General features: G+C 49.4%; 8 protein-coding genes across 8 annotated transcripts; 5 read left to right on the top strand and 3 right to left on the bottom strand.

Moving 5' to 3' along the window:
- Positions 1-3,091: 3,091 nt before the first annotated feature.
- Positions 3,092-3,923, top strand: J7T55_008146 (uncharacterized protein; the record flags this gene model as incomplete). Its single annotated transcript, XM_053134062.1, has 3 exons — positions 3,092-3,144; positions 3,220-3,308; positions 3,397-3,923. The coding sequence occupies 3 exons, from the start codon at positions 3,092-3,094 to the stop codon at positions 3,921-3,923; spliced, it is 669 nt and encodes a 222-aa protein (XP_052988173.1).
- A 713-nt stretch (positions 3,924-4,636) lies between these two features.
- Positions 4,637-6,544, top strand: J7T55_008145 (uncharacterized protein; the record flags this gene model as incomplete). Its single annotated transcript, XM_053134061.1, has 2 exons — positions 4,637-4,708; positions 4,802-6,544. The coding sequence occupies 2 exons, from the start codon at positions 4,637-4,639 to the stop codon at positions 6,542-6,544; spliced, it is 1,815 nt and encodes a 604-aa protein (XP_052988172.1).
- A 592-nt stretch (positions 6,545-7,136) lies between these two features.
- J7T55_008144 (uncharacterized protein) lies at positions 7,137-8,539 on the bottom strand (the record flags this gene model as incomplete). Its single annotated transcript, XM_053134060.1, has 2 exons — positions 7,137-8,378; positions 8,468-8,539. The coding sequence occupies 2 exons, from the start codon at positions 8,537-8,539 to the stop codon at positions 7,137-7,139; spliced, it is 1,314 nt and encodes a 437-aa protein (XP_052988171.1).
- A 695-nt stretch (positions 8,540-9,234) lies between these two features.
- Positions 9,235-11,010, top strand: J7T55_008143 (threonine dehydratase; the record flags this gene model as incomplete). Its single annotated transcript, XM_053134059.1, has 1 exon — positions 9,235-11,010. One exon carries the CDS (start codon positions 9,235-9,237, stop codon positions 11,008-11,010), a length of 1,776 nt encoding a protein of 591 aa, XP_052988170.1.
- Positions 11,011-11,096: 86 nt separating this feature from the next.
- J7T55_008142 (uncharacterized protein) lies at positions 11,097-13,413 on the bottom strand (the record flags this gene model as incomplete). Its single annotated transcript, XM_053134058.1, has 8 exons — positions 11,097-11,273; positions 11,500-11,532; positions 11,597-11,754; positions 12,092-12,386; positions 12,499-12,606; positions 12,853-13,034; positions 13,118-13,172; positions 13,294-13,413. 8 exons carry the CDS (start codon positions 13,411-13,413, stop codon positions 11,097-11,099), a joined length of 1,128 nt encoding a protein of 375 aa, XP_052988169.1.
- A 936-nt stretch (positions 13,414-14,349) lies between these two features.
- Positions 14,350-15,432, top strand: J7T55_008141 (40s ribosomal protein s2; the record flags this gene model as incomplete). Its single annotated transcript, XM_053134057.1, has 3 exons — positions 14,350-14,610; positions 14,815-15,072; positions 15,175-15,432. 3 exons carry the CDS (start codon positions 14,350-14,352, stop codon positions 15,430-15,432), a joined length of 777 nt encoding a protein of 258 aa, XP_052988168.1.
- A 1,279-nt stretch (positions 15,433-16,711) lies between these two features.
- J7T55_008140 (uncharacterized protein) lies at positions 16,712-19,213 on the top strand (the record flags this gene model as incomplete). The annotated part of the gene is made up of 3 exons (XM_053134056.1): positions 16,712-17,951; positions 18,131-18,335; positions 19,063-19,213. 3 exons carry the CDS (start codon positions 16,712-16,714, stop codon positions 19,211-19,213), a joined length of 1,596 nt encoding a protein of 531 aa, XP_052988167.1.
- A 1,567-nt stretch (positions 19,214-20,780) lies between these two features.
- Positions 20,781-21,839, bottom strand: J7T55_008139 (fun34 family protein; the record flags this gene model as incomplete). Its single annotated transcript, XM_053134055.1, has 3 exons — positions 20,781-20,874; positions 20,990-21,382; positions 21,478-21,839. 3 exons carry the CDS (start codon positions 21,837-21,839, stop codon positions 20,781-20,783), a joined length of 849 nt encoding a protein of 282 aa, XP_052988166.1.
- Positions 21,840-24,791: the final 2,952 nt, after the last annotated feature.

The following is a 24,791-nucleotide window of genomic DNA, read 5'->3' as shown; positions in this document are numbered from 1 at the left end:
AGAAAAAAAAACTTACTTAAGTTTTTTAAAAATAAAAAAGCAATAAAAAAGGGAAATAATATTACAAATATAACAAAAATAAAACTAAAAAAGCACTATTAATCCCCTAAAAGCGCAAATAAACCCTATAAGCCAGCAAAGCAAGCCTAAAAGGATTTACTACATAATAAAAATAAGTTATATAATAAAATAAAAGGATAACTAAAACAACTAAAACAACGCTTTACTCTAAATAATCTAAATAATCTAACGCTCCTATTGCTCTAAATAAGTAACGCTTTAAATAAACCGCCTAAAATAACGCTCCTATTACTCCAGCTAAAAAGATAAACTATATAAATTACACTTATTACTAATAAATAGCATTAGCTTAAAACAGCTTTTTAGCAGTTAATCTAAATATTCACCTAAAATAGCTATAAAGCTTTTAATCCACTATTATTATATATTGCTCAAAACATCACTACTTTAAATATTCCCTAAATATAAACCCGCTTACTAAGTTTATTAGCTAAAAACTAGCTATAATCATTACATTATTTTATAAAAATTTTTATAAGTATAATTAAAGCTTTATAAATTATTATTATTATAAAAATAATATTAATTTTATAGCTAATTATTATTTATTTATTTAAAATTTTTATAATAAAAGCTAAATTTAAGCTTATAAATAATAAAATTAATATAATTTAGTTATTATTTATTAAAAAAAATTATATTTTTTTATAATAATATTATTTTTAATATAGTTATTATTTTTAATTATATTTATTAAAAAAATTTAAATATTTTTATTTTAAATAATATTATTTTAAAATTACTTTTTAAAATTTTTAAATCTTTTAATATTAATATACTTATAAATATACTTATTTTTAAAATAAAAAATAGCTTATATATTTATAATAGGAATTTTAAAACTATTTATAAAGTTTAATAAATTAAAAAAAAAATTTTTAACTTATAAATTAATAAAAGCTTAATTAATTTATTTAAAAATTAATAAATAAAAGCTTTTTAAATAAATAAATAATTAATAATTTATTAAATTTAATATTTAATAATATTTTATTTTTATTATTTATTAAATAATATATAATATAAATAAATAAAAATAATAACTAATTTATAACTTTTTAATATATAAAAATTATTAAAATTAATTTACTTATATTAATTATTAAAAAGTTATAAATTAATTATTATTTTTATTTTTTTATATTATATATTATTTAATAAATAATAAAAATAAAATATTATTAAATACTTATATTTTATAAATTATTTTATAAAAATAAAATATATTTTTTAATTAAACTTTTTAAAAAATTAAATTTTTATAAACTTTAAAAGCTTTTAAAACTTATTTTAATAATATTAAATTCTTTTAAATTATAATTTTTTATTATATTAAACTTATTAAACTTTTATAATATTAAAAAATAAAACTTTTTATTATAAAATATAAAAATAAAAATATAATAAATAATATTTTTAAAAAGTATAGCTTATACTTAATATATTAAGTTTAAGTTTATATAAGCTAAATTAAATACTTTTATTAATATTTTAAAATTTATTATTAAAAAAATTTATTTTAATTATTATAATTTTTAAAATAAAGCTTTAAAGTTATATTATTTTAAATTAATAATATTTATAAATAGTAAATAAATATAAGTATTTTTTTTTAAATTATTAAATTAATTATATTTTTTAATTATTATTTTATAAATATTAAATTAAATTATAATTTTTTAAAAATAAAAATAATTTACTTTATTAAAATATATAAATACTTATATATAATAATTTATTTAAATTATTACTTTATTATTATTTTTATAAATTATAATAAAATATAAAAAAAATTTAATTAAATAAATTTAAATATATTATTTTTATTTATTTTTTAAAATATTAATTAAATATTTATTATATTATTAAATATTTTAATTTAATTTTAAATATTTTATTTAAATTTATAATAATAAATAATAATATTAAATAATAAAATAAAAATCTTTTAACTTTAAATACTATTATTAATAATTTCTTTATAATTAACTTTATTTTAATAAAAGCTTAAATATTTAATATAATATATTAATAAATTTATAAAGCTTATAAATTTAACTTTATTTATAATAAAATTATTTAAAATAATAAATATAATATTATTATTAATTTTTTATAAAATATAATATTATTATTTATTTAAATTATATAATTTAAATAATTAATTATTTTTATATTAAAAATATTTAAATATAATATTTAAAAAAATATTTATATTTTATAAAATTAAATTAGTATTACTTTATATTATAAATTATTATAATTATAATATAAATAAAATTAATAATTAATTTTAAAAATAAATATAAGTTAGCTTTTATAAAGCTAAATAATAATAAAAAATTTTATTAAATTATATACTTTATTTATTTTATATAAAAATTAATTATAATTATTATATTTTAATTATTTTCTTATAAATATAAATATTTATTAATTATAAAATTTAATTTAATTTATTATTTATAATAATATATTTTTTAAATATATATATAAAAATAAAAAGTATAAAAATAAATAAAAAAATAATTATAATAAAAATAATATATAAAATTTAATTTAAAGTTTAATAAATTATTAATAACTTATATAAGTTTATTATTAAAGATTTTTATTTATTTAAATATTTAAACTAATTATTATGTATTATTTATTAAAGATTAAGAAATTATATTAAAAGTATAGTTTATTTGTTTTATTTAAATAAGCTTAATCTTCTGGTCAGTTTGTTTGTAGGTGCGCTGTACGCCTGGCACCACGGTGGGTCAACACGGGAAGACCCACGGATTATGGTATGACATCCATGCTGCGCACTAGTCCAGGTACCCAAGTACCTAAACATTTAGAACATGCATATGCAAAATCCATGGCATCATCCGACTTCCCCCCCACCACCACATTCTTCTCTCTTCGATCTTCCACAACCATAAAGCACCTCAACACCAGGCACTCTAGTAGTTTGACGACAAACCAGTCGCATTCGACTATACATGACCAACTGCATTGCATCATGACGAGTCCCGTATCCGGCCGGCCGCTACCCTCGTCCTTCGACGAGAACGAGTGAGCCCCTCCGACCCTAACCTCTGCCAACTTGTTCGCTACCCGTTGCGTCTCTGTGGTGCCTTTGACTTACAGGTTCGCGGTTTCCTGCAGGGAATTCTACAATGAAAGCGGTCTTCAGAAAGTCCTGGGCCGCATGAAGCGCGAGCCTCTCGTGCCCATTGGTATGCTCGCATCTACCCACCTGCCTAGCTTCTTCCCATTTTGCTCCCTACGACCAGCGACCTAACACGCCCTTGTACGCAACTGTAGGATGCCTCCTTACCGTTGCTGCCTTTACCAACGCCTACCGCGCCATGCGTAAGGGCGACCACAATCAAGTACAGCGTATGTTTCGAGCACGTGTCATAGCCCAAGGCTTTACCGTTGCTGCCATGGTGGCCGGCGGTCTCTACTTCGGCGCCGAGCGACACAAAGAACGAGAGCAGTGGAAGATGCAAGAGCAGGAGAAGGCCGACGAAAAGCGCCAGAAATGGATCCGAGAGCTCGAGGCTCGTGACGATGAGGAGAAAGAGCTCAAGGCTATGATGAACAAGAGGCGGGAGAAGAAGAAGGCGACTACAGCAGAAGCGGCGCGCGACAATTTCCGCGCCGCTGAGGCCAAGAGGCTGGAAAGTGAGGCTGCGCCAGCTGTGGATGATAAGGTCAACAACGGGACGTCGACCTGGGGGTTTGGGTGGCTCAGCCGGTCGAAACCCCCCACCTCCGAGGATGAGTTTAGGCCCGAGGACAGCACAACGTCTGAAAACAGGCCCGGTTCGAAGTCATCAGACAAGTAACAAGACAGCACCCCGTAAACTTTTTGCTGCGGCCATCACTCATGCGTAGGGGTCAGTGAGTTCTCACGATAAGAGCTGCAAGACTGGTCAGCTCGCAATAATCCAGACAACTCAATTCACAAAAGGGACGTTGGTGAATCAAGGAGAAGGTATTCGATTTCATGCTTCTGCAGGCTTGAACTCACAGAGGCGTCCTTTCCCCCTCTTCAATCCCACGACCACTTGCTCCTCGGCCTTTCAAGCAGTGTGAGAACAGACACCATGAACTCACACCGCACAGATTGGCGTTCTGCAACCTTCCGCCGCAGGATTCTCCCTGGTCCTTGTGAAGCGAATAAGAATCCCTGCTCTAAAACGAAAATAGTTTTGCATACTCAGTATAAGTATTATCGTTAATCTATAATTTCCAAGGACCAAAATATATATAATATAAATAGAGCGTACTGTATACAATGAAAAGGTTCCACGTGAACTCGTTGTAGGGTTAGGGGCGCCGACCGTAACAGAAACGCTTGTCAGACATTACGTAGGTAAGGTGATCCAGGCATCTAGACAGGCAGACATGCATTTGTTGCTCGTGCTCCACCTCTTCCCGCACATACGTAGGTACACATGCGCATGTATATGTGCTTATGCTCTCGGCCTCGCTCTATCTACATGTATTTCATTTCCTACACGGAAATACCAGATAAGTTGCTCGATCCGTGGCCAAGATGGGCCAGGTTCTCTCCAGCCACAATGACGGTCCGGGGACCAGGACGCGTGAGGAGCTTAGAAGGGAGCTGGTACGATCATGCACCTCGCACATGCTCTCCTCCACCGCACCGCACTGCACCAAACAGGTGGCCGGCTAATACACTACTATCTCCTGCAAACAGGCCGAAAGGTTCGCCACAAAATGCTTTACGTCCATCGAGCTCTACTCACTAAAGGACAACTTCAAAAGTCTCGCCGATGTCCAGCGGGACTCCGGAGGGAGCCCGCATCACTATATTTCGGAAACCACAGTTGCGAGGTTCTTGGAACTTCCTGACATCCTTGACGTGTCACCCGTGATCGGAAAGATGGTATCATTTATTGGTGCATTTCCCTTCCTACAGGACGCACCAGCCATTATGGGCCTGGAGGCGCTCGTGATTACCGTCATTATTCTCACCGAGAGATACCAGAGAGTCCTATCGAAGGGGTCTACCGACAGGAGGAAGCTTCTCTTCAGAAGCTTAGCCGTGTACGACCGGAAGCTGTCACAGTTACAGGACGCCAGCTCCACGCCAGGTGCCCACGAACTCAGCATGGGCAAGGCCAGCGAGGACGAGCCTGAGGACTCTGAGGACGAGGATGACGGCTTAGTAATATCGACACTTGAATTGCTGGACTGTGTCGAGGCATACAAAGACGCAGGCGTGCCGACGACTCATGAAGCTATAATTCCGGCCGACAATTTCAGGAAGCTAATCATGCTGCTGCTGGTCGTGGCACCAATGGATCCTCAAGAGAAGCTTTCTCAGTATGCTGAACGCACGACGGGGCCAGAGCTCGAAAACCTACGCACTGCAGCAGAAAGCATCCTTGCGGCGTTTCTGAACGTTGAAAGATCACCGGGTATCAAGTCTGGGGCCTTTGATTCCGTGCTGCCTGTTGCCCTTCCATTCCTATTTCAGGGCTTCAATGCGCTCTTTGAGCGCTTCCTCTTCTCCAAGAATTTGGCTTTCGACAAACGAAGGGAAGAAAGTGACAAGACAAACGGCCCATCCCCACGTATTGCCGCCCCGCTGTTACAGGACACAGCATCCATCATGAACTCGACCGTCATGTCTCAGCTATCCTTCTTCATCCCGGGCTCTTCTCTATTCCGTCGACTGCGGTTGTTATTTGCAGGAGAGCATGATGGTTTCTCTATGGGCTCCTTCGAAACCAAGGTATTCAATTGGCGGGCGCCGACGGTTTTACTCGTGCGAGGCACGAGAGTAACAGACTCGTCTGGCAAAAGCGAGGAGCGTTTTGCAGCCTCGCTGCCGCCCAAGCGTTTCCCGGATGGCTCCCGGTCAAGCAGACTGACTTATGGCATGTACGTATCCCAGCCATGGCGGCATTCGCACAAAGAATGCTTTGGAACATCAGATACACTCCTGTTCCAGCTTGAGCCAATCCACGATGTGTTCCCCGCCAGCACGTTGAACACTGATTATGTGTCGTTCACAAAGCCAGGCGTTGGTTCGACCAATAATGGTATTTCGGTAGGGAATCCATTACCCACATCATCATCATCATATCGCAAACAAAGTGTTACACACCTCGGCTCCGTGGCCCTCCTGCTCGACTCTAGCTTCGAGTTTGGCGTGTTCACACATGATAATTCCTCGAGAGGTGGTGCTTTCCAGAACAGCGCGTCGCGCAAGTTCGATTTCCAGGATCGGTTCGAGATTGACAGTCTCGAGGTCTGGGGATGCGGAGGTGACGAGGAGGCCAAGGTTCAAGCTGAGCGATGGGCATTTGAAGCTCGAGAGGCGGAGGCCAGAAGGCGAATTAATCTCGGCACAGGAGATATCGAAGCAGATAGGGCCCTGCTCGAAATGGCAGGTCTAATAGGAGGGAATAGGAGCGGAGGGTCGATGGCGTAAGGATCAAATTCTATCTTATCTTAGACACTAGGATTTGGCCAAGTTCCTAGTACCTAGGTAGTCCACAGAGAGGGATCACCTACCTCGCCGGCTATCGCACAAGAAATCGGCACGCTATCCTACAGGAGGTCATACTACAGGAGTTATGCCACAAGAGGTCATCCCACAAGAGGGTTATCCTACAGAACATTATTCCACAGGTGGGTACCTTACGAAAGGTTATTTTACAGGAGACTATTCAACAGGAGGCTATTCTATAAAAGGGTACTCCATAAGAGGTCAACACATAGCCAATAGGATATCACTCCATAAGAATTCATCCCGTAAGCCGCACGTTTGGGATCCCAACGACCTTGATAACAGCCTACGCTTGCACGCGTAGACTGTGGATGATACGCATAAGTCACGGCGTTGTTAAGCCTGACCCCATTGCACGATTCGTGCGGCCTATGTACGTTCATAACTATACTTGAGAATTCAAGCAGATCTCATGAAGAAGGCTACATGTTGTGCGTCGACGATGGACGCGGCCCAACGGGTCCTTGCGCTCCACACGTTCATGCTTCAACCCCCTCCCTCTCGGCTCCGACGACTAAGCCGCCTTCATCGCAGGGTCTTGACTTACCTGTGCAAGTGGCCAGATCATGAAATGCTGCCAGTCAGGACCGAGATACCGTGCAATGGTTCGTACAAGTATGGGGCCTACGTTGGCATACGTCCAGAAATGGCGGTGTTGGTGCATGAGAACACCATAGTATGCCAGCATCAACAGCGCCTCGGGGGTCTTGTTGCACATTAGGCCCAGCACGGCTTCACGGGCCATCAAGGGCCAGGCGTGCACCAGGCCCAAGCTGTGGAAGTCTCGAGCTTCCTGGCTTCCAAGATTGTGCGTATTGTCCGAGTCTGGCTCTGAAGGGCTCAGAATCCACTGCAGCCTGTCGATGGCCTCGAGGCAAAGCCGCTTCTGTTCCCGATCCAGTGCCCGGCTTATCGAAATGACGGATCGCAGCTCTGTCGTCTGGGTGCCACTGCTCGTCCTGCAATCTGCAATGCCGGCGCTGGCTGTGAAGATGCTTCTTAGTTTGGACTGAAGGAGAGCCTGCCACGCCTCCTTGGCGATCAACACGACGCCGCGGTATACTTTCATATAGTCCAAGAAGCGGTTGAGTGGCTCCATGGAGTCATCTTTGTCGTCGCAATTCAAGGTCGTCTCGTACAGCATGTGGAGACTCGTGAGCTGGCCGAAGAGGAGCAGGCTCAAGCAGTTCTCCGGGGTAACCTGGGGCCGCTGCTGGTTGAAGATACTCAAGGCGTGCGTGTGGAAGTGTACAGCCTGGTGATGATAGTACGCACTTTGGGAGGGCCGAGTGTGCGCTAGATGTAGGGCTGCTACAGCCAGCAGCGCGTTCATGAGGCAGGGTGAAGAGAAAGCAGCCTCCAGCAAACCAGAGAGGATCTTCCCGTTGTTGCCGTTGAGGGGAAGCGGGACCTGCTGAGTGCAAACATGGTGGAAGAGCTCCAGCTGCGCCATGTTCGCGGGCGGGACGCTGAGTACTGGCGATGAGGGCGAGGTGTCGCGTGGTTGGGCCTGTTCTGGCAGCTGTGATGAGGGCGTGAGCGAAGCCGAGCTCACTGGTAAAGGCGATCGTGATCGAGATGAAGTTGCACGAGCAGAGCCCACCCTGGAGCCGGCACCAGACGCATCTTCACGCGCGAGGGGCTCGAGATGCCCCGATTGATCTGCTTGACCAGGCAGCGAAGCCGGGCCCAGCGCGTAAACACAGCAGAGCTTCTTGACCGAACATCCTGCGCACACCGGCCGTGTTTCGTCACACTGAGGGGCCAGGTCAGCACCGGCCCAAGATACTCTCATTCAATGAGTTTTCTATCGATTTCAGGAGCCGCCTGGGCAGATCGACATACCTTGATATGACGACGCTTACACTCTCGGCAGCCGGCGCGAGATTTCCTGTGAGTCCTTCGTGAAGCCATCATGTGAAGGTTGATGACAAGGCAGATAAGGAGGTATGGCACGATAGGCACGTCGCACAGTGGAGAAGCCACTTGCCTTTGTTGCTAGTGTGCCCCTGAATCATAATCGACGTATTAGGCAAACAACAGCCATAAGTTTCCAAGCAGGTTCAAGGCTTATATATATTATTTTGTTTTTCAAAAAAGCCTTTGTAAATAATATTCAATGGCTGTGTTCTCCAAAGTTTAAACAGAATAATCTTTTTTTTACATAAACGTAAAAGCAAGTTAAGAATTATACGAAGGAAAAACTGTTACCTCTTTGTTAAATGCATCTTAGTAATGTCTTGGTCTGGCTAGGCCTTCGGTGCTATGGCCGAAAAGGTGGTCTGTGAGTTTGAGATAACAGGCACCTCGGGGCAGAGCCTGCACTGTGCCCCACCCTGGCTTTTCGAGCACCATCACCTGTGCAGCTGCAAAGCTCTGAAGCAGGAATCAATTGAGATTGAGGGTGAGGGCGACTCATCCACGGGTTGACTCACTCACTCGTCTGACCGTCTACCCGCCAATTGATATACCCTTCGCTCACTCGTCCACTCGATCACTTACTTCTCACTCACACACGCACGCTCATAACAATTAAAGATACTCAACCCGGGCCCTCTTCAGAGTCTGATCACATCTTCTCAAGACGCGAATCCAAAGCCACGCCCTCAAGCATGCCAGCAGTCGAGCAACCAACCGCCAACGGCGTCAATGGCCATGCTGAGAGCAGCAATGGCAACGGCCAAGGTCATACTGCAAGGACGCCCAGCATGACTGGCCTGTCCTTGACTGAGTACAGCGCCAACCCCACCCCACCGGGCACATCATCGCCGCCATCAGAAGACAGGGACGCTCGCATCAGGAAGATCGTGCCGCCCGAGTTCATCCTTCCCAATGGCCACCCAGACTACCTGCGGCTCATCCTGACTTCTAAGGTCTACGAGGCTTGCCGGGAAACATCGCTCACCCCAGCTGTGAACCTGAGTAACCGTCTCGAGTGCAATGTCCTGCTCAAGCGCGAGGATGAGCACCCTGTCTTCAGCTTCAAGCTGCGCGGGGCCTACAACAAGATGGCTCACCTCGAACCAGGCCAGAGCTGGAGGGGTGTCGTCTGTTGCAGCGCGGGCAACCACGCCCAGGGCGTCGCCTACTCAGCCCGCAAGCTCAAGATCCCCGCCACTATCATCATGCCCGAGGGTACACCGAGCATCAAACACCTAAACGTCTCCCGGATGGGTGGCCATGTCGTTCTCCACGGCTCCGATTTCGACGCCGCTAAGGAGGAGTGTGCTAGGAGGGAGCACCAGGATGGTCTTATCAACATCCCTCCTTTCGACGATCCCTATGTTATCGCTGGCCAGGGCACCATCGGCATGGAGCTGCTCCGCCAGACAAACCTTCAGAAGCTTGAGGCTATCTTTTGCTGCGTTGGCGGAGGCGGTCTCCTGGCTGGCGTCGGTGTCTACGTGAAGCGTATTGCCCCTCACGTCAAGGTCATTGGTGTTGAGACGTACGATGCAGATGCCTTAACAAAGTCTCTTGCCAAGGGAGAGCGCCTCGTCCTCGACCAAGTCGGTCTCTTCGCGGACGGCGCCGCTGTCAAGCAGGTTGGAGAGGAGACTTTCCGCATTTGCCAGGAGGTTGTTGATGAGGTCATATTGGTCTCTACCGACGAGACCTGTGCCGCCATAAAGGACGTTTTCGAGGACACGAGATCCATTGTCGAGCCTGCTGGCGCTCTGGCTGTGGCCGGCTTGAAGAAATGGGTCGCCTCCCATCCATCTAGTGACCCGGCTCGGTCCCTCGTCGCTGTCACCAGTGGCGCCAATATGAACTTCGATCGCCTCCGCTTCGTCGCTGAGCGAGCTGATGTCGGTGCGGGCAAGGAAGTACTTCTGGCTTGCCACATTCCTGAGAAGCCTAGGTCTTTCGCCAAGCTCATCAGTGCCATCCTGCCCCATGCCGTCACCGAGTTCAGTTATCGGTACGCCGCATCTTCGGGTGCCAACGTGCTCCTCGGCCTGAGCCTGACGGCGCCGGCATCTCAGCGAACACAGGAACTGCAGGGCCTGTTGCACCGTATCGACTCGATCAGCAGCGAAGAGAATGGCCACTTCTCCGTCACGGATCTCTCTGGCGACGAGCTTGCCAAAAGCCATATTCGATACTTGGTCGGTGGGATCTCTAATGTTCCTGATGAGCGTCTGTACATGTTCAACTTCCCCGAAAGGCCGGGAGCCCTCGACAAATTCCTCAACACGCTACGACCTAAATATAACATCAGCCTGTTCCAGTACCGCAACTCCGGGGGCGACATCGCCAAGATCCTGGCTGGTATTCTTTGCCCTGGTCAGGAGGTAGGAGAGCTGGAGAAGTTTCTCAAGGAAATAGGCTATCCGTGGGTTGACTGCACCGACTCGCAAGTCTTCAAGACCTTTCTGCGGGGCTGAACAGAGGGTATTGTCTTGCACACTATAGCTTGCTCAGCAACTGAGCTCCTAAAATCTACACTAGCTGATGCCAGAATCCCCCAACATCACGTCAGTCCTTGCCAATGCTCGTCAAAGCGCCCGGTCAAGGATCGCTCGTTCGCTGCCACCTGCCCGTTTTGTCCGGAGGGGACAGAGAACGGGCCGTTCTCGGCCAGTGGGAAGTTCGGTGTCCCGTCGTCATTCCAAGTGAACTTCTGGGCTCTGACGGTGCGGTAGATATCCTATGGATTCAAAAGTCAGAGTCAAACAGCCGGTAGGGTGGGTTCTGTCCAGTTTGTGTCTGAACGGGACAAGTCCTGCCGCAGCAAATTACTCAAGCTGCGCCCGAAGAAGAGTCTCCATTGTGCCAGGTGTCAGGAGGCAATCTGAAAATGTAGTCGATAACAACATGATAACAACATGATCCCACCAAGTTCAATGTGGAGGGACGGGAGAGAAGGGGCTTACTGCCGGTGGCTCAGCCGTGGTCATGGCGTGATACTACATAGCAAATTGGTTACCCCTCAGCACAGCTAAAAGTGCGAATACACCTGGAGCGACTTACTACAATATAATTTTCTGAACCATCGGGGCTTGTTGTGAAGCTCGCATGGCCTGTTGCGAAGACCTTTTCCTTACTGTTCTGATGGAACACACAACCGTCTCGATATTTTCTCCAGGACTGATACTGCATAGGGTCATTGCCTACAAGCTCGAGCAAGCCTGACAAGACGCGATATATCAGTCAGTTTTCGAGTTGACCTTTGTTCTTCGTAAAACAAGCGGCAACCGCAAGTGGTGTGAAGAACATTTGGGTTGAGGCTTGGCGGTACGTACCCAAGCAGTAGAAAGGTGTCTGTTATGCGTTAGTCACCGGCTAGGGAGCCCGAAGCGATGCATTCTGGAAACTCTAACAAAAGATGGATGGGGATCTGTAGCGGAGGAAGGCTTATGCTTACATTTACTCTGGCAGCCGAAAATACCACAAAATTCTGCCCCGTAGTGGGATTTATAAGTTGTTGCGGCCCTTCGTTCGTGGCAAGTCGGGTATCTGGTCTACCATATGGGACACGCTCCCATGGTTCATTTGGCACGGATATCATACGCCTGTCGGTTAGATTCGTATCGACCGTCCATGGGTCGCTCATATGTGTGATACAGAGGTTGGCCGGCCATGCTGATGTCTGCTCCTGCCAACATGAATAAATGTGGTAGATGTTCTGATCATGAATGAAATAAGTACCATCGATAGCAAACTGGTCATATGTGTTGAGCTCGCTCTTTAGCTCGAAATTTGCCACCCACGGATCTGGCCCATCACCCTCGAGGACGAACATGCGGTGGTTGATGGCAGGCTATTTTGTCAGTCAGAAGAAACCTTTTCCGTCGGATTATATGGGAAAAGTGCTCTGGAGGTACTACAGCGCGCCACCGGGGAAGGCAGGCGATCCGCGCAAAGCGACTTACGCAGTTGATAGGGCAAGCAGCATCTTGCAACGGTGGGGGATTGTCGAAGTCGGGCGTGGCCGTGAAGATGATATACCACTTTCCAGATATGTTGTGAATCTCAGGAGCCTATATTTTGTCAGTAAACCCATACAAAACGCTACTAATCCGGACTTGAACTGGATTTCGAACTCAAACCCCCATGACACCTGGGCTAATTATATATGGCTAAGCCCTCAAACAGATTGTAGTACGCGCAAGGACTATGTGCCCCCGGCAAATAGACCAGCACAGAAGACCAGAGTGCCCCTCGGGTATCACACACAATGCTGATTGGTAGGCAGGGAAAGTTTGGTTGATAGAGAAATTACCAACCCAAATATCTGTAGACCACGGCTGCCCAGCATCCTGGCCTCGGCTGTCCGGGTTAAAGACGACCCGGGTCTCTTGGTGGTCCCAATTGTCTGTCAGAGCCCTGGAGCGCCTAAGGGTAATATTGTCGTTTGTGCTATATGTAAACAAATACCACTCGTCGCCGTTGACAGAGTATCTTGTCACTATAGCATCCGGAGTCAGTAATCGGAATAACAGGTAGCGAGGAAGAAAAGCGAGTCTAGGAGGGGCGCGCGGGGTGGCCTACTGTAGGGGTCCCCCACATTCGCAGTAAAGATGGGGTTGTTATATGTCGTGTTTGTCTACAAGGCGGTGGGATGTGTCAGTGAAGCAGTCAGGAGCGGACTGGAGGCTGCTACATGTGTGGCCTCTGGAAAAGCTAGTACATAGACCGCATGTAGGGAAAGGGAAGCTTATAAGTACGGTGGTATTGGTGCCCACTGAGGCCGGGTCCCAGCTCTGAGGGCCAGCCTTGTTGGGATCAAAGGACTGGCCCCGGACGAGAGTCAAGGCCGTGATGGTTAGTAGGACGAGCAAGACCATCGTGGGCAAATTTCCAGTGTCTGCGGGTTGAGAGGGGCAAGGGGAAGAGGAGAAGGAACAGGAACAGGGAGAGCTGGCCCCTATGCACAGATGTGATCCAAGGTGAAGGGGAGGAGTGAGCAAGTCTAAATAGTCTGTCTATCTAGGTATGTAGGCGGGAGAGGAAGCAGGCAGAAGAGACTCACTCATCAAGGTTGGCTTGGCTGGTCATCTCCACAACTAACAAGACAATGGATGCAAAGGCAGGGCTCGGGTGGGTAACCCATACCAAGTGCTAGACTATGTAGGCATGCTGAGGAGGAGACACGGAGACAGGGGCATTGTGGGCCTGTCCATGACGTTGCAGCGCAAGGAAAAGCGCAAGGAAATGAGTGTAACCAGGTCGGCTCTTTCTTCATGTCTGCCCACCGTGCACTGTAGATAGCCAAGTGCTTACTGCTTTGTATGCGGTATATCCTAGGTGTGGCCCGCGGTGCATGTGCAAGTGCATGTGGTCAGTGTACCCGTGTACCGGTGTACCCAACGAGCCAACCTAGAACAGTAGAGCAGCGGGCAGTTCATCCCCACATCTCCGTCCCATCAGGCTCCTCACTGCGGATGCGGGGAATCCCTGTCACAGCCTCAGAGCACCTGCAGATCCCGCACCCCTGGGGTAGGTCTGTACACGGTTGGCGTGGGGCCTGTCCTGCCCGCCAGCTGGCACCAGCTGTGCTCGCGAACTTTTTAGGGCCCACGCAGTTAAGCAATTTTTTCCACCCAAGCCTGGCCGCCGCGCGCAATTCACATCCCAGCAGAGCCACCCGAATCAAGTGTCTGTCTGCCGCCGTCTTGAGATCTAACCTCACCCTCACCCACAACCCACCTCGCCCTCGACGCCGAAACGAAGCATCCGACAACCCTACCCTCCTTCATCTCAATACACACCAACATCAAGCCATGGCTGACCGAGGCGGTGCCCGTGGCGGTGGTTTCGGCGACCGTGGTCGCGGCGATCGTGGACGTGGTCGTGGTCGCGGCCGTGGACGTCGTGGAGGCAAGAGCGAGGAGAAGGAGTGGCAGCCCGTCACCAAGCTGGGCCGTCTCGTAAAGGCTGGCAAGATCAAGAGCATGGAGGAGATCTACCTGCACTCTCTGCCCATCAAGGAGTACCAGATTGTCGACTTCTTCCTGCCCAAGCTCAAGGACGAGGTCATGAAGGTACGCTGAAACAACAAAACTCCCTTATTACTTCTCACTTGATGGATCTGGAACTGGGCCCTCATGACTTTACCCACACGAGCCGCCGTGCTCCGACCGCTGTCCCGAGGCCCATTGCGGACAGCACAAGCCCAGCTGTGACGACCACCCTGGCGAAGCAGAAACAGAAATGGTGCGCTAACCTCCATCCGCCCACACCTACAGATCAAGCCCGTCCAGAAGCAGACCCGTGCCGGTCAGCGTACCCGATTCAAGGCCATCGTCATCATTGGTGACTCCGAGGGCCACGTCGGCCTGGGCATCAAGACCTCCAAGGAGGTTGCTACTGCCATTCGTGCCGCCATCATCATCGCCAAGCTGAGCGTCATCCCCGTGCGAAGAGGATACTGGGGTGCCAACCTTGGTCAACCCCACTCCATCCCCGTCAAGGAGTCTGGAAAGTGTGGCTCTGTCACCGTCCGTGTGAGTAACTCCACGCCCAAGCTGAAATCTACCGCCTACTGGTTTCTCGCGTCGTCACCATGTCAAGGTTCCTTAACATGCGTCCGCTAATACTCCCACTAGCTTATTCCTGCGCCCCGCGGTACCTCCCTCGTCGCCTCCCCAGCTGTCAAGCGTCTCCTCCAGCTTGCTGGTATCGAGGATGCTTACACATCGTCCTCTGGCTCGACCAAGACGCTTGAGAACACCCTGAAGGCTACTTTCGCCGCCATCTCAAACACCTACGGATTCCTGACGCCCAACCTGTGGAAGGAGACGAAGCTCATCAGGAGCCCTCTGGAGGAGTTTGCGGATACCCTGCGGTCGGACAAGAGGTACTAGGTGTGAGGGACCACGAATTGGCGTCTGGTAATTGCATGGGAACTCGGACTGGTCACGATAGCTAGTCGAGACTAGCAAAAGGAAGATTTTGGCTCGGCGAAAATGATGAATAACTTCACTTGAACTCGCGAATCCGCGGTCTGTGCCCCTGTGCTGGTGACTTGAGGTGATGCCTAACCCCTTGACAGCGTCTTGAATTAGGGGATGGGGCACCACAAAAACCAACGCGAGAGGTCGAGAAAGGGTGCCGAGACTACCTAGGTAGTAAAATGCTAATGCCCAATGATGCTAATTGTTGTCTGCCACAGGGCGTGTTCCTGCCTGTGGATCCCTCTGCCCCACAAAACCATCAAGAGCAACCCGTGTGTACAAGCACTGGGGGCAAGTGAGCTCATGGGGTCGTATGTCTGGAGCTACCAGAAATTGATAGGCCGACTGACAGGCCTACTCATCAGATTGTACAGCAAGCCTGCCCTGCCACTGCCTCAAGGTCTGGGGCGTGCAGTACGGTAAAACGCGTCATGTCACCTTGTAACAATCTGGCCCCTGAGACGGGCACCCTTACTCTCACCCGTCGCCCATTGCCAGCGGACAGACGAGCAGAAGGCCGAAGCCCATACGGGACACACATGTCATATGCCTAGGATGGCAGTGAGTTCTCACTGGGCACAAGGAGGGCACCTGGGGAAATGGATCCGGCATTAAACTGGCATTCGGCGGCAGCAAGCCCGTCTGAGCCACATGTGTAGGTGGACACGCAGGTCAGGAGCTTGGCTACCTGAGAATATACCTAGGTAGGTGTCGGGGTAGGTACGAACGTACCACTTCCACTGCCGCAGGTGGCTGGATTCTGATTCTCGTTACTGCCCAGAGCACTTGTCGAGCAGTCCCTTCCGCCCGGTTCACTTTTGGCCAAATACGGAAGTAGCGATAGACCTCTTGCGACGGCGATGGCGTTGACAGTGGCAGTGGCAGGTGCAGGCACAGGCTCGGGAGACCAGAGGATCTGTCTCCTTTTTCACCTTGCCCTTTTCCTGGACTTCCCTGCGTCCCTCTTCCTCGTCCTCGTCCTCGTCCTTGCTCTCCATCGTCTTTTCGCCCAGAAACAAGTGCGGCAACATCAACAGCCCTCTTTTTGGACTTCAATTTTGGAACCACTGGTTTTTGACAGTCTGTTTTCTAGCACATCCTCGTTGCTTGTCCCATTCGAAACGTCACCAACCCGCTTCCCCTTGCTCTTCCCTGTCTTTGGCTGAATCGAGCAACATCTTGCCACAAGATGCTGGCGTCTGCTCTGTTCTCGAGGCACCTAGCCATAGCAGGTCTTCCTTACCTAGTCCTCCTCTGCATCATTTCACTCGGCGAAAGCCTCGAGTTCCTACCGTCTGCGGGCCTGACTCGGCAGTTTGGACAAGTCGAACCCATCATCAAGCGCACATGGGAATCCGAACAAGGCCCTTTCTCTAACGGCCCACCGGACGATTATGTCGAAGGAAACGAGGCAGCTGAGGCCCACACATTGACCAACGACAGCCCCGAGAGGATCGGTGTTCCAGGGCTGGGCAAACCTCTGCCTCCCATCACCTCCATCGTTGCATCTGTACTCGGAGCAAGTGCTGACGCAGGCCTCGTTCCTGGACTTCCAACGCCGCCAGTCATTCCAGAGCCCGTCATCCCAGTTCCAATCGGTGCCTCTGGTGGCCTCTTCAGCTCTGTTATTTCCATCCTGGCCGGTGCGCCAAGTGCTGTCCCTACGAGCCCCGGCGGAAACGACGAACCTTTGGGTGGACTGCTGAGTGTATTGTCTCAGGTCAGTCCCGTGCCGGTTAGCCTCAGCATCACAGGCGTCCCAGTTGTTCCGACACAGTCCGGAGGGCTTCTCCCAGCTTTTAATGTACTAGATGGTGTCGCCGCAGCCCTTGACGACGTACTCGGCTCGTCCAAAGACAGCGACAGTCAAGGCAGCGGGCTTTTGGGCCAGCTCTCTGCCAATATCATCGACCCTATTGCATCCATTGCTGCCGATCCGACCTCTATTATCGCGCATCCCACTGCTGCCCTGATTGACCTCCAGAGTCAAGTCTCCTCCCTTCTCGATGGCCTGCCATCAGCAGTCGCTGCCGGCGTCCAACTGGCAAGCAACGTTGGGGGACAGATCGCCGGTGCTCTCGATGCAACGACAGAGGTTCTAGACAGCGTTCCAGCCGTTGCTAATGGCGTGGCTGAGCAAGTTGGCTCTCTGCTCAATGCCGCTCCCAACCTTGCCACAGGCCTTCCTGCTGCCGCTCTCTCTGTGGTCAACCAGGTGGAGTCCGTCCTCGCCCCTATCCCGGACCTTGGTAGTGATGTCGCTGGGATCCTCCGTGGTATGAGAGAAGAACTGTCCTCGGCTGCAGCCAACGCTTTGCCAGAAGTGACGTCCCTCGCTGCAATAGTGGGGAGCCAGGTCGTGAGCAATCTCCCACCTGTGCTCCAAGGCCCTGTGCAAGGAGTGGTGTCAGATCTCCAGAACGACATAAGTGGGCTTCTGTGTCAAGTGTCCGACGTTGTGAGTGGGACAGCAATCATTTTCAATGTCCCATGCGGCTCAGCCAACTCAGTAACGTCTCCCACTGGGGCACAAGCTTCGGCGACGGTACCTGCAACCGTCTCTGCCTCTGTTACAGTGGGAGAGACCTTGCCTCTCGTTCCTACACAGCCTTTTCCTACTTCGCCACTACCTCTCGCCTCCGTTTTGTCATCTTTGGGCTCGTCATTGATGACTGCCGAAACTGCTGTCGCCTCTGGTGTCGACCCTCTTGCGAGTTCTGCTTTGTCCGATCTCTCGTCATTGTTCAGTCAAATATCGGCTCTTTCCCTGACGGCTGCACTGACATCTTCGACTCAACCTACGCCTTCAACAGGTGTGTTCTCTCCATATCTGTTGCCAGACCAAATGCTGACCTGTTCCAGTACCGGTGTCCCAAAGCTCCTCACCCGGACCACTCGTGGGAACTACTATCTACTATGTTCAGACGATCACAGCCCTGATCACATCAACGGCAGTATATACTAATACTGTGACGGAATGCTCCCTTGGCCTCTCTGCTGGCATCCCAGGAGGGCCGTTACCAACACCTTCACTGGCCCACACCGGCACCGGCCCTTTTGTAAGTGGGACCGTCGCTAAAGGTCCTTGTCCGGATCAAGGGTACACATGTGACGACTGTCTCGAGGGGTGGTTCTGTCCTCCAGTCCAGACTCCTGCTTTGCTAGCTCCCTGCGGTTACGGTTGGCCTTGTTATCATTGTGAGAGTGGGTGGTTCTGCGTACCGCTACCTGGCGGGGCCGCAATCTCGGCATCGTACTCAAGGGCGGCGTCGGTCTCAGCTGTCGAGGTTCCTTCACCAAGCGTATTCGCGCTGTACGGCTCTGGCGCAGAAAGAGACTCGCCAGCTTCTGTTGAGACTGTTGGCTACGCATGGCCACGGCCTGCCGCGCTCGCGAACATGACATCTAGTCTTATAAACCCCGACATGTTGTCAGCAATGGCTTCTGAAGCTGACGGACTTGGGATATCCCAACCAGCCAGTGCGAGCAGTGTAGTCCAGAGCGTTTCGCCCATTCTTGACATGGGAATTCCAAACACAGCCAGCGATCCGAGTTTAGCTACAGCGACCAGCACCAGCCAGCACCCCGAGCCATCAGACTTCGCGGTCGGAACTGGCCTTGTGGTTTCAGATGGTTCCACGGCAGCGAATCATCACAACACAACTTCGGCCGGACCGAATACGGCGCGTAGTGAAAAGGAATCACTTGCTTCTGGGCTGTCCATGGCCTTGACCTCAAAGAACAGACGTTGGGCTCCACGAGGCAGGGCTCATTGGTTGTGAGAAAGCGGCCAGCCCGAATCTCTGACATTGACCCAGGTTAGCTGTAGCACACGTGTCTTGGGGATAGACTGCAGAGCTTGAAGACATGTTTACCCATGGACTATGCGAAGCACGAAAGATTTATCACACGCGAGCAAAAGCTTTGACACTTGTCTTGGAAGATTCATTCATATGTCACGATTCGGCATCGTCTTAGAGGGGAGGGCTCTTTATCGTTGCTATCGTCAGTTGTCACTTACAGGGGCTTGGAGCTCTCGGTTGCCTAGAGATAAAACGTTTCTTATTAGCCAGGACCAAATGAAAAAATGCAGCCATCTACAGAGTCTGACGCCCAGTGATATTGCCATGTCGACGACGATTGTCTTGAGTGTTTATAGCCCAGGTAAGATAGCTCCCCAAAATTTGAGGGACTGTTGTCTAGAATCATCACATCTTAGAGCGCTTAACGAGGCTGAGTACTTTCACCCAGAACACTCAGAACGTCCGGGGATGAAAGCCGCCTACCGTAAGGGGAAGTGCTGCGTGGCTTGGGGTTGCACATGTACAAATGTTGAAAAAATAGAGCTTGCCAGAGACGGCAGGTAACACAATACACCCGGGCCGTGACAGGGGGGCGCATCGGCGTACCTGGCCGGGAGGGCTGGGGCGAACAAGCGCAATCTGATAGACTCATGAGTCTACATGGTGACTATCGAACGGCGCTGGGAAAGGGCCCCAAGCTGCCAAAAATTGACGCGTGCCGCAGTTTTCGGGCACCAGGGAATAATGAGGAGGCGAGCGCACAAGACTATTGGGCAATGAGTGGCGTCGCCTCTGTGAGGCGCCCCGACGTCTGGAGTAGCAGAGTCACTCTGCTACAGAGTAAACTAATGCGTAATAACTAGTTACTTGTGGTAGGATAACCTCGTGCATGTTGAGGAAGCCGGGGGCCGGGGGTTTCTCATGTGGCATAACCTGGAAACGACCAACGCCATCTAATTCTCAGCTTGGCTGATTTCCCCCAAGCCATTGATATCGTATTCCAGAGAGGGAGCTTCCATTGAAAGGTCAAAGTGTCCGTGTGTGGCTGAAGGGTTGCCTACCACAGACTCGGGCGCCTTCGGAAACCGCTACGTACACCATACCAAGCCTTGGCACACACATCACATCACTCTAAACATCTTCACCCGAGAGGCTAGTCAACAAGTGGATTGTGATTGGTATGGATGGATAAGTAGCATCTATCCTACCAGCACGTCCTCCAAAACAGGCCATTCTGGTCGTCACATGATGACTCTGGCGTCGACTGACTCTGCGTAATGTGAAGTGGAAGTAACTGCGCGCAATCCCACCGGCGACCGGCGTGAATCATTATTAATAAGAGAGTACTATGTATCATAAGTGATGGGTATGTAACTCCGGTTGCCGTCCAAAACCAATTGGGATAAAGACACACGGAGCCAAAGTACACAATCGGCAGCCCGGGCGCTGGGCCTCTCAAACTGTGTGCGAAGCCTGCTTAGCGAGGCGGTTCTCGCGGCCCTTCTCGCTCCATGGAAAGTGGAAGACCGGGATGAGGAAGAATGAGTTGCTAAAGGAAAGGAAAGGAAGGTTATCCATGGTCAGCTGCTACTGTATTTTTTGGGGGGGTTCTTTCTTCGCCCTCGCGAGAGGAAGGGAAGAGAGGAGGGACATGGGGCACTAACCTGGAGTCTGCGATACCAGCAAACGCGTTGTACCAGGCCAAGAAGGCGGCCAGCATGCCGAAGACACCGCCGGCCTTTTGCAGGCCGAGAGAGGTAGTAGCAGCGCCGTTGTTCTTGGCAAATTCGGAGCAGAAGAGGAACAAGAAGGCGAGGTCCAGGGTGAAGAAGAGCATGAAGAACATGATGGTGGAGCGCAGCGTGCAGAGCAGCAAGATGGTGGTGAAGATGAACCAGCCGGTCAGGAAGAGACCAAGGGCGCTGGTCTCGGTGTCTGTGCCCTCATAGGCAGCTGCAACACCGAGAGAGGGCGTGAGGATGAGGGCATACGAGATCCAGAAGCCACCGTAGGACGAGAGAGCGGTAGCACCGAATGTATTTCCTACGGCCATCTCCCTACAGACAGGCACAAAAAAAACACGAGTCAGCGGACTGGTATCTGCAGATCAGGCGATTTGCACGGGGCAGGCTCTTAAAGCTGGGAAACTCACCACATGCCAGCCAGGAGCTGCACAAGCCCGCCATAACCAAAGGCCAGGGTGACGACGATGTTAGGGGCGGTGACACCACGGGTCTGGAGGTTGATGGCGGAGAGGACGAAAGTAGTCAGGGCGAAGGCACTGAGGCCGAGAGGGGCGGGGTTGGCGAGCTTGCGGCCCTCAATGGCCTTGTACAGACCGGGCTGGAACTCACCACCAAAGGCAGGGAGGCGAGCATCGTTGCCGCTGTGGGCGTGGGCGAGAGGGTTGCCATAGTTGTTGTAGCGCTGGGCAGGCTGGGCATTGTGATGGGCGCCGTTGGCGTCTGCGCCGGTGCTGTGGGGGATATCTTTTTCTATGTTTGCGTCTGCCATTGTTTTTGTGGTTTACTGTTGTCGTCTGTCTTTTTATGAGTTTGTTGATCTGGAGTAGGCGGGCGGACCGACGCTGACAGACCAGGCTGGAAAGACTGGGAAAGATTGATAGACGGCAGGGCAGAGTAGGCGACGCGCCAGGGCTTGCTGGGGGACAGTCTGCTGGGTCAGGAGAGATGAAAGGAGACTGGAAGCTGACAGCGTGGAGAGAGGGTAACTGGGAGAGCAGGGCCTGATATAGGTGGATACTTACCCCAGGCGATGATCGTTTTTGGTCTCGGTTGCTGGAGAGCAGCGGTCCGTCCGGGGAAAATAATTGTATTGCGCAGGCAGGGCAGGGCAGGGCAGGGCAGGGCAGGGCAGGCAAGTCTATGGTAGACTAGTAGGTTGGTACTGTAGCTGCAGCACTGGGGCCAGTCCTTCCTGTCGGTTCGGCGGACAGAGATTGACGACGACGGATGCTACCTAGGTAGGGGATGGTGAAGCAGGCCAGATCAGGGCTAGTGCGAGGATAATAAAACGACAGGCACTAACTAGCATGGATGATCAAAGGGGGGGTTGCAAGGAGGGCAGGGGCTACGGGGGACAGGAAACGCGGTTGGACGACGTGACGATGATGATGATGATGATGACCACCAGTGGTGCTGGCACTGGTGCTGGTGCTGGTGCTGGTGCTGAGGATACATACCGTAATGGTAATGGAAATGGTGGAAATAAGTGGGACCCCTCGGTCTGGGGGAAGGCCCATCTGGGGGAAGCCACAAGAGAGAAAGACACACAGACGGACGGAAAAGACCTGACCGACTCACACAGACTGACCCACAGACAGAAACAGACAGGGCACACAGGCTGCCGAGAAGGAATGACCGGACGAAAAGGCCGCGGGGGTGGGGAACAAGGAGAGAGAAGCACGCCCAGGTGCCCAGATGCCCAGGAGCATGGCAGCATGGTAAAGCAAGCAGCGGTAGGTGAGAGGAAATGTATCTGCCATGTACGCCTTGTACCATGTACCCTGCTCCCTGCTCCCTGCTCCCTGCACCTGCACCATCATGCGTACTGGACGCAGGCTGGACTGCCTGTGCAGCCTGACTGGCGGGTTGTGTCCCATCCCCCCCCCCCAGGGCTGGCGTGGGCTGGCTCTGGTGCTTGGGTGGCATCGTGCCTGCAATTGACTTTGCTCCCCCGATTGACCCCCGACACATACAGTACCAAGACGGTATCTCTGCGCCAGCCGCCGTCAAGCTTCAAGCCTCAATGCTTCTATGCTTCTATGCTTCTATGCCTCTACTCCACCCCCACGCCCGACTCGCCCTCGACCCGCCAAGCCCACGTCTCTCTCTCTCTCTCTTTGTGTTGGACGGACAGCGAGGGCCTCATTCTTGTCCTCGTCCCTGGGCTGCTCGAGCTGGGGACTGGCGTGACTGGCTGGGCGGGCAATAGTCAAAAGAAGTGGGTACTCGTATCCGGGACGAGGCTCATATCCCCACGGCTGAATGTACGAATGAATGAATTAATGAATGAGTGCACAGCAAAGCGCTGCAGGTTGCAGGTTGCAGGTACAGGTACAGGTACAGGTACTTGTGCGTGTGCATACGATACATCCAACGCGACTCTGCAACGCGAATCCCCATCCCCAATCAGCCAACCTATCGACCCATCCAAGCTGCCCAGCCCAATGCCAGGAGAGGAGGCAAGAGGGGGACAATCGGGGAATCTGGGGTAGTGACCAGGCCTCCTAGCTCTCCTCCTAGCTCTTGCGTCCCGGACGAACGGTTAGACACACCATTTGCTGCTCCGCTCCTCCATCCACTCATCCCGAATCGGCCCATCCTTTTTCATTCCTGCATGTTGCGACAATGTCACCTGCACCATCCTGTGTGTCCACCTCTGCCTCCCAGCAACATCCCAGCATCCCCTGACCCTCGTTTCCGTGCTCACGGTAGAGCGGAGGTGCAGAAATGGGAAGACTGAAGAAGATCCTGCAGCCTTCTCCAACATTCCTCACCTCCACCCCAACAACCTCCAAGTCAAGCACACACTTTTGCCCCGTCCGTCCCTCAGCCAGTCCGTCGGCTACTGTGGTAGTAGTCAGTCAGTCAGTCAGTCAGTCAGCTCCCCAGATCCGGCACTGATTTTGGCCCCGGTCGAGCAGCAACCAGCGAGCTGGGCCCTTCCTTGCTGCGCCCATGTGGCAGCCTCCCTGATGAAGCTTGTTCTGCAACACCTCCCTCCGGACCCTCATGCACCCAGGGCACACCTGCCGGGGAAACGGGGGTGCATGCTTTACCTACTACGCCGTAATCTCACCTGAAAAGTGCGATCATCCTCATCCTTGCCCGACCTGGGCTTGCGTCTGCGCCTGCGCTGGCGCTGGTGCTTGGGAGCCCTATACCACAGTACCACAGTACCACAGTATAACATTAGCAGGTTGAAGTTGCGTCCCCAGATCCATAGTCTTGGGCCCTCACTTATTAATCTTGGAGCCTCTGCCGTCGCGGACAGGCGTCTGTAACACTGTCATTTTGTGTTTCAACCCTTGCCTTTTCGTCGTCACCTAGTTTCGGTCCTGGAGGCTTGTACAGGAGAAGCAAACGCTTGCGCACCCAACCACTGGCGGCTAAATCCGATGGCGGCTCGCCGCCTGCGCCTGGATTATCCAAGCTGATCGCTCATTCTGCCACCGTGCGCCTCACTCACAATTCACCACTCCTCAAAGCGTCGGGTCTTCCAAATCTTTTCTCTGGGGACACCAGTGAGACCCAACCACACTATCGACTTCTTTAGATACACCGAGGGGCGATCTCGAAATAGTTGAATACCGCTCCAGCGCCTGATGGATCAGTGACTCTACCTCTCTCTCTTCTCTCTCTCTCTCTTTCTCTCTATCTAACTATCTATCAATATATATATATATATATAATCCCACGACCATGTCAGCCCTGTCTCTTGGGC

The sequence above is a fragment of the Diaporthe amygdali genome (genome assembly GCF_026229845.1).
Source record: "Diaporthe amygdali strain CAA958 chromosome Unknown NODE_41_length_355262_cov_61_584611, whole genome shotgun sequence".
NCBI lineage: Eukaryota > Fungi > Ascomycota > Sordariomycetes > Diaporthales > Diaporthaceae > Diaporthe > Diaporthe amygdali.
This window is presented reverse-complemented; position numbering and strand designations above follow the sequence as displayed.